At 32.6% G+C, this 13,429-nt stretch overlaps 1 protein-coding gene across 1 annotated transcript in view; it reads left to right on the top strand.

The window, feature by feature from the left end:
- Window positions 1-13,429, top strand: part of CHMP2B (charged multivesicular body protein 2B) — a 29,863-nt gene that overhangs the window by 11,065 nt on the left and 5,369 nt on the right. The window contains exons 2-3 of the mRNA XM_059064773.2: window positions 4,785-4,876; window positions 9,750-9,944. Coding sequence (XP_058920756.1) covers window positions 4,785-4,876; window positions 9,750-9,944 — 287 coding nt within the window. The remainder of the gene's footprint in view (window positions 1-4,784; window positions 4,877-9,749; window positions 9,945-13,429) is intronic.

Genomic DNA, 13,429 nt, shown 5'->3' with positions numbered 1-13,429 from the left:
GTTTGGTAATTCACTAGAATAACTCATAACTCAGGAAAGTGCTTGACTTAGTATTACCATTTTATTATAAGGATGCAACTCAGGAACAGCTAAACGGAAGCAAGTTATTATGCGGGGGGCAGTGGTGAGGGGTGCAGCTCAGAGCTTTTCTGCCCTCTCTGGACATGTTACCTTCCCAGAACATCAGTATGTTCACAAACCCAGAAGCTCTTCCAATCTCTTTGTTCAAGAGTTATTATAATGGAACCTCTGGCCCCACTCCCCTCCCCTGAGGGATGGGGCTGAAATTCCCCACCTTCTAATCAAATATTTGGACTTTCTGGCAACCAGCCCCATCCTGAAACTATCTAGGTGTACCCCTCTCTGAGTCAAAAGATGTTTCTGTCACTCAGGAAATTCCAAGGGTTTTAGGACCTTTGTGCCAGGAACTCAAGCCAAAGACCAAATAATGTATTTTTCATTATGCTATCCAAGTAATGAAAAAAATGTATGTGGATAACATTCTAGATCTTAGCAGTCAAGGCTTTCAGTAGTGTTTTCACAGTGCTTTGCACTGTGTCAATTACCTGGTCACAGTTCAACTTATCAATACAGTGACTTCTCTTTCAGCCCAGTACTTTTGTAACTTTAGGAGACTGTCATCATTATTTTAATATTTCATCTTACCTAGTTGAGTTCAGGGAGTTTTTAGTATACAAAGGGACTGTACTGTAAAAGTTCATTTTCATAGTTTTAAATTTAGGGCATATTTTCTATTGAAACAGTAGGATAAGTGGTGAATGTTTTCATACCAATCTATTATTGCCTTGGGCAAAATAGGGAACTAAGACCAAAAGATAAAAATTTGGACGGTTTAAATGTTGAGGATGAAAAGGCTGATGATTGTTTTGAAAGGGGAAATTAGAGCTTTCTTTGTTATTTTGTTTAGTATGAATATGTAGATGTCAGAGGAAAAATATGTGTTGTGGACCTAATTATGTCCCCTTAAAATTGGTATGTTGAAGCCCCAACTCCTAATGTGACTGTATTTGGAGATAGGATCTTTAGGGGGATTATTAAGGTTAAATGAGATCATGAGGGTGGAACCCTAATCCAATAGGACCGGTGTCCCTATAAGAAGAGGAAGAGATACCAGGGATGGGCACACACAGATAAAAGGCCACGGGAGGACACAGCAAGAAGGTGGACATCTGCATGCCAAGGAGAGAGGGCTCAGGAAAAACCAACCCTGCCAGCACCTTAATCTTGGATTTGCAGCCTCCAGAACTAGGAGAAAATAAATTTCTGTTGTTTAAGCACTCAGTCTGTGGTGTTTGTTATGATAGCCCTAGCAAACTAATAAGTCATGTTATTTTAGAATAGGATCCCAACCAATGCTCCATGAAACATTTGTATCTGAGAAATTTTAATAGAGATTTCTCAAAAGGGATCCTTGGCTTAATAAATTTGGGAAACAATCTATCACATATTCTCCCCTTAAAGATTGACAATGTATATTCTTATGTTAAATGTTCTTAGAAGCCTTGAAGCAAAGAAATCATTTTTTTTCCCAACTTGAACATTTCCCAAATATATTTGTCTATAGAATATCTCCTTCCCTCTTTTTTAAATGAAACATGTTTCCCATCCAGAAGAAAGTTGGTGGAGGGAGAGAGCTCCCTCTCTTTTCACCTCCTATATACATATTTTATGGTTTCATATTCTTATATTTAAGGAACATATAGAATGTGTTCTTAGTAAATCCTGACCATGAGATGTCCACCAGTATAACTTCATTGAGAAACAGAGTAAGTAAAGGAGGAGAAATAGATGTCTTGTATGTAGGATATAGGAGCTCTGGCATCTTATTTTAACTTTTATTCAGAAAGTCATTGTAGTTCATTAGTTATATTCTATATAATGACATGAAATGTTTTTCATTCTGTTTTAACAGTATTTTTATTGATATGGATCTATATTTATAAGGATTATGTCTCTGATAACTTTACTTTTTGTTTTCCTAAAAGCTTCACAGTGTAATAGCAGCTATTTAAAATCAGAGGCCTTGGAATCAGAATGGCTGTATGTGAATCCTACCACTTTTTCTCATTTGGGCATATTACCTCACCAAATATCAATTCCCCTCTCTGAAACAAGTGAGATAATAGTACCTACCTTTGGGGGTTGTTGTGAAGCACTTAGTATAGTGCCTGTTACTCAGTGTAATTAGTTATTTGTATTCTGAGTAAAGTTTCATTAAAACAGAAATATATGGAATATAAGTTGTGATGCTCCATCACTAAAAAGGATAACGGTTGCTGGCTTTGCTGCTGTTTTAATTGAGATGAAAGTCACATGACAGTAATCATTTTAGAGTGAACAGGTCTGTAGCATTTAGTACATTCACAATGGTGTATAACCACCATCTCTAGAGCCAAAACATTTTCATCACTTTAAAATAAAACCTTATATCCATGAAGTAGTGACTCATTCGTCCCCCCTCTCTCCAACTCCTGGCAACTATCAATCTTCTTTCTGTCTTTGTGGATTTACCTATTCTGGATATTTCATATGAGTGTAATCATAAAAGACCATTTGTAACTGGCTTCTTTCACTTAGCACGCTTTTGAGGTTTATCCATGTTGCAGTATGTATCAGTACTTCATTTTTTAAAATAACTGAACAATATTCCATTATATGTATATACCACAGTTTGTTTCAATTCATCAGTTCATGGATATTTGGGTTGTTTTCACCTTTTGACTATTGTAAATAGTGATGCATTTGTGTAGAGTATTTGTTTAGGTACTTGTTTCAGTTCTTTGGGGTGAATACCTAGGAGGGGAATTGTGAGGTGATTTGGTAATTTTATGTTTAACTTTTTGAGGAACCACCAAACTGTTATCCACAGTGGCTGAAATAATTTACATTCCTACTGGCAAATCAACACTTATTTTCCTTTTTTTGATTATAGCGATTTTGGCAGATGTGAAGTGGTATCTGGTTTTCCTAATGACTAATGATATTTTGCATCTTTTCCAAGTGTTTATTGGCCATTTGTGTATCTTCTTTGGAGAAGTGTCTATTCAAGGCCTTCACTCATTTATTGAGCTGTTTGTCTTTTGTTTTTGAGTTGTCAGAGCTTTTTATATATTCTGGATACTAGACTCATATAATTTACATATATTTCCTCCCATTTTCTACACTGTCTTTTCATTTGGTAATGTCCTTTAATCACAGTTTTTAATTTTCACGAAGTCCAGTTTATCTATTTTTTATTTTGTTGCTTGTGCTTTTAGTGTCATATCAAAGAATCAGTTGCCAAATCCCAAATCATGTAGATTTACTCCTGTGTTTTCTTCTGAGTTTTATGATTTTAGCTCTTATATTTGGGTCATTAATCTTTTATGAGTTAATTTTTATATATGGTGTGAGGTAGGGGTCCAATTTCTTTGTGTGTGTTTGTGTGTCATGTGGCTATCTAGTTTTCTCAGTGCCATTTGATGAAGAGACTATTTCTGTTGGGGTGGTGGTGGTTTTAAATCTACCTCTTTAATAAAAAGGTACTCTAGTGAAATGATTAAGATCACTGATTCAGGAGACAACACTTGGATTCCTTGGGCACATTATTTAAACTTACTAACACTTCGTTTTCTCATATATATAAAACAATAGAAAAACCAACTCCATGGCATTATTGTGAACATTATACTGTATACTGTATGTAAAGCACTTAGCAAGATTCCTGACTATGAAGGAACAGTTTTGGCAAGCATTACTATCCATATCTGTGATCCTTTGAAGAAATCACTGTTTAGTAACAGTTAACCCAAATGATAGTCTGTCAGTCTCAGACTAATACTTTAATTCTTCAAAAGGTAAGACTGGGACTTCCCTGGCAGTCCAGTGGTTACGACTTCGCCTTCCAATGCAGGGGATATGGGTTCGACCCCTGGTTGGGGAGCTAAGATCTCATATGCCTCACAGCCAAAAAACCAAAACATAAAACAGAAGCAATATTGTAAGAAATTCAATAAAAACTTTAAAAATGGTCCACATCAAAAAAAAAAAAAAATCTTTAAAAGGTGAGACCGGTGGATCCAGATGAATTGAAATAAATGAGAAAGACATTAACAATGACTGGATACTTACAATATATCAGGGCATTGTGTATGTTATTTACTCCTTAACAACAATCCTAATTTTGTAAGAAACCTGAGGTTTAGAGTGTTAACTAACTTTGCAAGGTATCATCATATAATTATCAAGTGGCAGAGGTGCAATTCAAATCCAGGTCTGCTTCATTGGAAGGTCGGCTGCTTCACTCTGTTATGATGACTTAGTGTAGAAAAAAAGATTTAATAAACACATTGCTTGTCTTCCTTCTTGGAATTTCATGTAATACTGGAGTAAGGAGAGATGAGAAAGGTGTGTGTGTGTGTGTGTGTGTGTGTGTGTGTGTGTGTGTACGTGCACGTGCATGCATGTGCACGTTTGTATTCATATATATATATGCCATATAAAACATTATATAATAATCAGTTCTCTAAGGGAGTATTTTACTGTGATTTATGTATACTTTTGGCTAAACTATAGCATATTTGCACTTCTGTAGTTTTTTATATAATCAATATTTATAATTTGTTTTAACATTTGATTTTTAGTATATCGAATAGAAAGAAAAAAATTTAACATCTTGTAAATTAAGGGTTTTTTTTAATTGAGGTTTCTGAGTCCAATATTTTAAATGGTATTGAAGAAGATTTTACAGCTCATACATTTAGGTTTCTTTTGTGTTCTCTTAGATGTAATAAAGGAACAGAATCGAGAGTTACGAGGTACACAGAGGGCTATAATCAGAGATCGAGCAGCTTTAGAGAAACAAGAAAAACAGCTGGTAAGTAAAACATTAAATTTCAGTTTAACTTTTCAAACAAATTTAGAAATCAGTGTTGGAATAATTAGCTAACTAGGAAAAAGACACGACAGGTGGTAAGTGATTTACTTTACTAAGAAATGACGTTTAACATCTTCCTGCAATTTCTGCTTACCTTTGTTTACTGTGTCATTCTGCTGACTTTTATCAGGATTCTGTGTATTGTGTATTCTGCTGATTATATTTTTCAGTTTGTGAGAGACATGAATGCCTAGGAAGAAATATTGCTCCAAACAGCCACCTTCTTGTCAGTTAACAGCAAAGATAAAATAGTCCTAGAAAACAAGAGAGTGTTACAAGAAAATAATTATGTTAACTCATAGGTGTCTTACTTGATATTTTAACTGTTATTGGGTCTATGATAATAAATGTACTTTCTTAGTAGATTGGCTATCTTTCTATATTTTCATGTTATGCTTTTAAATGTATATTGCTTAAAATATTTTTTTAAACCAGCATGTTTGAGGTATAATTGACATGCAGTTGACTGTACATTTTTAAAGCATACAATTTGATACATTTTGACATATGTATTAACTCATGAAACCATTACTACAGTCAAGGTAATGAACATATCCATCATCCCCCAAAGTTTCCTTTTTCCCTTTGTAATCCCTTCTACCCATCCTTCCCTGTTTCCCTCCATAGTTAGGCAACACTGATCTGTCATTGTAGATTAGTTTACATTTCCTAGAATTTTGTATAGATGGAATCATAAAGTGAATTCATTTTTATATGGCTTCTTTCATTCATAATTATTTTGAGATTAATCAGTGTTGTTACATGTATGAATACTAACTCCTTTTTATTGATGAATGTTATTTCATTGTGTGGACATTTCACAGTTTGTCTATCCCATTCACCAGCCAGTGGACATTTGGGTTTTTTCCAGGTTTTGGCTATTTTGATAAAGGTTGTTATAAACATTCAGTTGAAGTCTTTGTTTGAACATATGTTCCCTAGGGGTGGGATTGCTTGGTAGATCACAGGTTAAATGTATGTTTGACTGTATAAGAATGCTAAACAATTTTTCAAAGTTGTTGTTCCCACCAGTTATATATGAGAATATATATATAACTATAATATTTTCTGTTCCCACCAGTTATATATGAGAGTAAAATTGTTTCACATCCCAGCCAATAGTTGGAGTTTACAGTCTTTATATTTTAGCCATTCTAGTGGTGTGTAGTAGATTGTCATTTTAAATTGCATTTCCCTAATCACTAATGATGTTCAGCATCTTTTCATGTGCCTGTTCACCATTTACATATTTTCTTTGCCAAAGTGTCTATTGAAATATTTTACCCATTCTTTTCATCAAGTTTTCTAATTATTTAGTTGTGAGAGTTCTTTATATATTCTGAGTGCAAATGCTTTATTAAATATATGTTTTGCAGTTATTTTTTCCAGTTCTTGGCTTGGTCCTTTATTTCCTTAAGAGTGTCTTTTGAGGAACAGAAGATTTTTATTTTGATCAAGTGAAATTTATATTTTTTTCTTCTATGATTTAGTACTTTTAGTGTCCTATCTAAGAAATCTTTGCCTAACCCTAAGTCACTAATATTTTCTCTGAGATTTTCTTCTAGAAGTATTATAATTTCAGTTCTTACATTTAGGACTGTGAATCTTACTGAATCAAATTTTACTATGTTGTCAGGTAAGGGTAGAGGTTCACATTTTGCATTTGGATATTCAGTTGTTCCATCATCATTTGTTGGTGACATCTTTCCCTATTCAAATATCTTGTCATCTTTGCAGAAAATCATTTGATCAAATACACATGGACCTCATTCTTGACTCTATGCTATTCCATTGACTTATATGACTATTCTTTTTTTTTTTTAACATCTTTATTAGAGTATAATTGCTTTACTATATAACTATTTTTAAGCCAATACCACACTGTTTTTACTAACACTTAATAATTAAGTCTTAAAGTTATATAGCATTAACCCTTAAGTTCTGTGCTTCTTTCTAAAATTGTTTTGGCTAATTTTAGGTGCTTTGTATTTCCCTATGAACTTTAAAGTAAACTTGTCAATTTCTACAAAAAAGATCAGATTTTGATTGGGATTATATTGAACCAATTTGACATCTTAACAATATTAATCTTTCAACCCATGAACATGCTATATCTCTCTATTTATTTAGATTAAAATTTTTCTCAGCAGTATTTTTACTTGTAATTATACTGATCCTGTGCTTCTTTCAGCAGATTTCTGATTTTGTGTTACTGGTATTTAGAAATACATTCATTTTTTTGTATATTGATCTTTTATCCTATAACTTTCCAAAACTCACTTATTCTAGTAGCCTGTTTGTGGATTCTGTTCTATTTTATTCTATTCTATTGTCTGTTTCTACATAGACAATCATGTCATCTGTGTAAATAAAATTTTTCATCTTCCTTTTCAATCCTGATGCTTTTTTTTTTTTATACCTTATTACACTGGCCAGAAATTCCAATGTTAAAAGTGGTTTATAACCTCTTTTTACTGATTTTTAGGGGAAGACATTCAGTCTTTCATCATTAAGTATGATATTAACTGTAGGCTTTTTGTAGAGGCCCTTTCTCAGGTTGAGGAAGTTCCTTTTGTATCTAGTTTGTTGAGAGTTTTTATTGGGAATTAATTTTGTCAAGTGTTCTTTTTTTTTTTTTTTTTTTTTTTTTTTTTGCATCTATTGAGATGATGATTATGTAGTTCTTCTTCTTTAGTCTGTTAGTATAGCGAATTACATCATTGATGAATTCCAAAGTTGAATTCCAAAGCTGAATCAAGCTTTTGCTACTGGGATAAACTTCATTGGTAATGATGAATTTTTTAAAAATACTTTTATTTCAATTTGCTGAAATTTTCATAAGAATATTAGCATCTCTGTTCATAAAAGCTGTTAATTTGTAGTTAACTTTTTGTATAGTGTCTTTATGTGGTTTTGACATCAGAGTACTGCTGACCTTAAAGCATGAATTGGCAAGTGTTCCTTACTGTTTCATTTACTGGAAGGGTTTGTGTATTTCTTTCTTAAATGTTTGATAGGCTTCATCAGTAAAGCCATTGGGAGTGAAGTTTTCTTTGTGGATAGATTTTAAGCTACACAAAAATCTATCTTTGTGGATAGATTTTTAAATTCTAAAATTTTCAATTTTTAGAAAATAGATATAGAATGGATCACGCTATCTACCTTTCTGAATGAGATTTGGTAGTATGCATCTGTCAAGTAATTTGTCCATTTCTACTAAATTTTAAAAGGTAATGACATTGTGTTTATAATTTTTTTTTATTATTCTTTAACATCTTTAGGATATAAAGTGATGCCTCCCTTTACATTCCCAATATTTATCGTTTGTGTGTTCTGTCTGTCTGTCTCGTTATTTTTCTGACTGGCTAATGGTTTATCAATTTCTTGTAAAAAACCAGCCTTTGATCTCATTAATTTTCTGTATTTTTTTCTTTCCTAGTTTACAGATTTATTTTCTTGTTTATATTAATTCCTTCCCTTTGTTTACTTTGTTTTATTTGCTCTTCTTTCTACTTTCTCTATTTTGAAGCTGACGAGATATTCGTTTTTTTAATGTAAGCTCTAATGCTATACATTTCTAAGAATTATTTTTAACTGTAGCTCACACGTTTTGATATGGGGCATTTTTATTTTATTAATTTAAAATATTATCTCATTTCCCCTCTGATTTTTTTCTTCAACCCATGACTTATTTCAAACCACATTGTTTGATATCTGCTTCTTTTTTTCCTTTCATATTTTTCTTACTGCTTTCTAGTTTAATTTTACTGTAGTTAGAGATCATACTTCATATGATTTCAATCCTTTTATGTTTGTAGAGCCTTGTTTTCTGTTACAGAATACGGTATATTTTGATTTTTTTTTTAGTGTACACTTGAAAAGAGTGAGTATTCTGTTGGCGATGGAGCTTTTCGTAAATGTTGCTTAGGTGAAGTTGGTGATAGTGTTTTTGTAAATCTTCTGTATCATTACAGATTTTCTGTCCACTTCTCCTAACAAGTACAGCAATATACTTAAGAAAGGAGTTGTTGATACCCCTCATCCTAGTTATGTATTTGTCTGTTACGCCCTTCAGTTCTATCAATTTGTGCTTCATAAATTTGGAAGTACTGTTTTAGGTGCGTACACATTTAGGATTGTTTTGACACCTTTATGTATTAATTCCTTTATTATTATGAAATGCCCCTTTTTATTCTGGTAATATTCCTTTTTCTTAAGTTTTTTTGATCTGGTTAATGTAACCACTCCAAATTTCCAGATTTTAATAAGTATTTATATAGAATATATTTTTCTGTCCTTTTACTTAGATTTATTTAGTTTTGTTTTGGTAATTAAAGTTGGTTTCTTGAGATAGCATATAATTGCCTTTATGTTCTTATCTAATATAACAGTCTGCCTTTTATTTGAGATGGAGATGGACCTTTTCACCTAACATAATTGTCTATATTACTAGCTTTAAATATACCACTGTGGTCTTTTTTGCTATCTCCTACCAACTCTTCATTTGATTTTTTTTTTCTTTTTTTCCCAACCTGCTTTTGGGTTGAGTTTTTAAATTCTCTTCTGGCTTTATGTGAGTACTGGTTTGTAGACTTGTTTTGTATTTCTGGATGAAGGTACTAGTTCTCTCTTTTCCATGTAAACATGTAGAATACATTTCCCTCTCAAATTACTATTTCTGTGACTTTATACTAGCCTCTTTCTCTTTTCATAATCAGCGTGAAATGGTATATTGTATATGTTCATATTCTTCTTAAATCATTGAGGACTCCCCCTTAATGATTTTGTTTCCCTCTTTTATTTCCTCTCTTAGGAATTAGAAATTAAGAAAATGGCCAAGATTGGTAACAAAGAAGCTTGCAGAGTTTTAGCCAAACAGCTTGTACATCTAAGGAAACAGAAAACAAGAACTTTTGCTGTAAGTTCAAAAGTCACATCTATGTCCACACAAACAAAAGTGATGAATTCCCAGATGAAGATGGCAGGAGCAATGTCTACTACAGCAAAAGTAAGTGGGAACGTTTATATCCATAGCTTTATGTTTTTATCTGAGATATTTAAATGTCAGTATTCAGATTAGATTCAAATTAAATTTAAAGCACCCTCTGATATATATGTGGTACAGAATCTTTGTAATTTTTAATAAAATGAGTTGTAATACTACATAATCCAGATAAATATTTCTAGATTTTTTTATTAATTTGTTTTAATATAAAATTTTTTGTTGCAGGGCAGTTCCACTGTTCCAAGATTATATGTAGCTTCTAAATTTTTAAAATTGACTTAAAACATCATTTTAAGATTTTTGACCTTATTTCATTATGCCATAAGTTTTGGTATAATAATTTGAATAATAATTTTCTCTTGATTCATTTTCATGAATGTGTCAGAAGGACACATGAGTATTGTGAGAAGAATTTATCAGTTAATTTTTATCAGAAACTTAAGTTTAACTTACAGTCTTTACATTAAAAAAATTAGTGTTTTTACTACAGACCTTAAAGGACTGTGAGCCTTTCAGACATTTAATAAGTAATGAGTTCTTTGATGTATATTAAGAATTGTAAGAAATCAGAAATTCAAGACAAAGGCTCTGCTCTCACAGATCTTATATAGTTCAGTTGGGGATGGGAGGAGGTTAAGATTTGTCTGAAAAGGAAACTCACTATACATCAGTCTATGCTAGGTTTCAGTAAACTCACAGATCCCTGAATAGTACTTACTGTACATAAGATGGACATATTCTGTTTCCACGTGTTCTGCAGTTTAAAAGGCAATTATACTTGATCTGAAAGACTTTGCAGAAGACCTAGGTCTTAAATATCACTGGGCTTTAAATAAAGGGAAGAAAGAATATGAATGTGAAGAGCAAAAGGAAGAAAAGCCACAGAGGAGAGAGAGTACAGGTTTATATTAGGAAAATAGTACATAACAGTTGATTCCCATTACTTGCAGTAGTTATGTTCTATAAAGTCAGGAATACTGAATTAGAGAATATCAAACCATTGCTCCTAGGGGAAATGCAGGCTTAGGTTCCTGTGAGCCTTTGATCACAATTTTTGTCAACCAGTCTACCTAACCTCGTTTTATATGTTTCTGTTGAAAGGCACCTTACTTATCATAGTTGATCATTAAAATTGAACTCATGGTCAGTAGCACTGTAAGTCATACCTGAAAAAAGCTTATCTAACAAATGTATTTTTTCCACATTTGTATTTTTTCCAATTTTTCCACATTTGATCCAAGGCATGTCACAGGCTTCTTGCAGTTAGACACGCTAGACCACACTTTAGTACATTTTAACCCCCAGCCAACCAAAGGCATGAAATAAACCGCAAAGAAGACACTAATTTACAGTATTAGTGCTGAGTCAAGGTGGCAGAGTGTCACCTTGCTTGAACTAAGCTGGAAACGTGTGTTGGGTGACTCAAATGTTTTGCAGCTCTGTGCATGTCCACAAATGAGCACAAAAGTACTGCAAGTGTTGACTTGTTACAAATATATTTTAGTGAGTAGGCAAGTTAAAAACTAAGGAATCCAGAAATAATGAGGATCAAGCTTAATTGCCTTTTAGACTGCAGAACGCATGAAAATAGAATGTGTCCATCTTATGTACAGTGACACATTTGTTCCTTAAAAAAACAGAATGTTTCAACATAGTTTCATTCTGTTAGTTTTTACTCTCTAGGAATCTTAGTCATTTTACAGTGAAAAACACAGTTAAAGGCAAAAACTTTTTTTCCCTTTTTTGGTTTTACCAAATTGACAGAACTAAACAGCTGTCTAATTTGAGGAAAAGGTCATATCTGAAGATCACACACCTGGACTGGATAACGTTTCAATAATGTTTAGGAGGAAGACTACTCATTTTGCAATTTTCTGCAAGTGATAGAGGAGGAAAAGGTACCTAATGTGGTCCTGCCATATAGCAATGTATGAATTGGTTTTCACTTAAATTTCTCAGAAATATTTTAATTCAGGAAATATTTGTTTAGGTCCCCTAAGTAGGAATTATAATAAGTGATGGAGATGAAATGAAAAGCAAAACCAGGCAAGGGCTTAAAGTCTATTTAAAAAGCAGCCCGTTTGAGATGTAGCTTAGTGCAGTGATTAAAAACATAAGCTTTGGAGTCAGATTCCTTGGGTTCAGATCTCACTTGGTAGCTATGTGACCTTAACAAGCTATTTCACCTTCCTATACCTTCATTCTCTATTTGTAATGGAGGGGAAATGATAATATCTAGCACATAAAGACTTGTTAGGTTTAAATGTCAATTAACTTTAAATATTATATGTAAAGTGCTTAGAACAGTGCCTGGCACACAGAAAGCTAATATATATAGGCATTAGCTACTCTATTATCACTGTCAGCACCATTGTTGTTTTTAGTATATTTTTGTAGCAATAATGTAATTTGTGAGTAAAGTAATATAATTTACACCAATAAATAAAATTTTATCTATAGTGAGTAGGATTTAACAGAAGTATCTATTCTAACCTAGGGTGTCAGGGACTACTTCCCTAAGGAAGTTGTATATAAACTGAAATCTGAAGTATTGATAGTGAAAGCAAATAAAAGAGAGCATTCCAGGTGAGGGACAGTATATGCAAAGGTCCTGTGGCAGGAGGAAACATGGCACATTTAAGGAAATGTAAGATCAGTGTGTCTACAGGGCAGTGGTGTAGAATGAGACTGGCCTGTTAAGCAGAGTTCAAATGGTGCTTGGTATCACAGGTCAATTATGGAATTTGGCTTTTAATACTAAAAGCAATGCAAAGCCACTGGAGAGTTAGGTATGTGTGGGCTGGTGGGGGGTGGGGTGTATAGTGTCATACTTGCAAAGATTACTTCGGCTGCAGCATGCATAAAAGACTGTGTTTGCTTTGTATCTTTGAAACTGACATATTTCATATAATACACACATATAATATATATACAGACACATATATAATAATAATATATAAAATATTCTGGCCTTACTAGGTGGCATTAATTTCTTTTAATAAAAGTAGTTGTGAATATAAAATATAAGAGAATTCTTTTCACATATTTTTGCAAAACTCAATGTTTTGAACATTTCTTGAAATCATGGTTGAAAATGAATTAATAAGTTAAATATGTATGCTAGTATATCCTTTAATTTAGACATTAAAACTTTTGAAAATTTTTGAAAAAATTAAACAATTCTTTCAAATTTAGACATTACCTGCTTGCCACATTATAGGCAAATGTAGTTTTCCCATTTGAGTAGCAGTGGATTTTATGTTGTCAGTGTTTTTTATTATATAATTTTTTGCCTACTGTTCAGATGAGGTTTTTTGCAGTTGTCTTTATTATATAGATGTTAAGCAGATGGTTTCCAAATGAGCATTTCATTTTTTTCTAGAATACTAACACTATTATGTTTGATTATGGTAGAATATCTTTAAGAAACCTGCCTTTTTTTGATGTGCTCCCTTTGGACTTATTCCATAGTAAAATTTTCATAATTA

This window comes from Kogia breviceps, chromosome 5, assembly GCF_026419965.1.
Source record: "Kogia breviceps isolate mKogBre1 chromosome 5, mKogBre1 haplotype 1, whole genome shotgun sequence".
Taxonomy (NCBI): Eukaryota; Metazoa; Chordata; class Mammalia; order Artiodactyla; family Physeteridae; genus Kogia; species Kogia breviceps.
The sequence above is the reverse complement of the archived record's forward strand: the minus strand, read 5'-3'. Positions and strand labels throughout refer to the sequence as shown.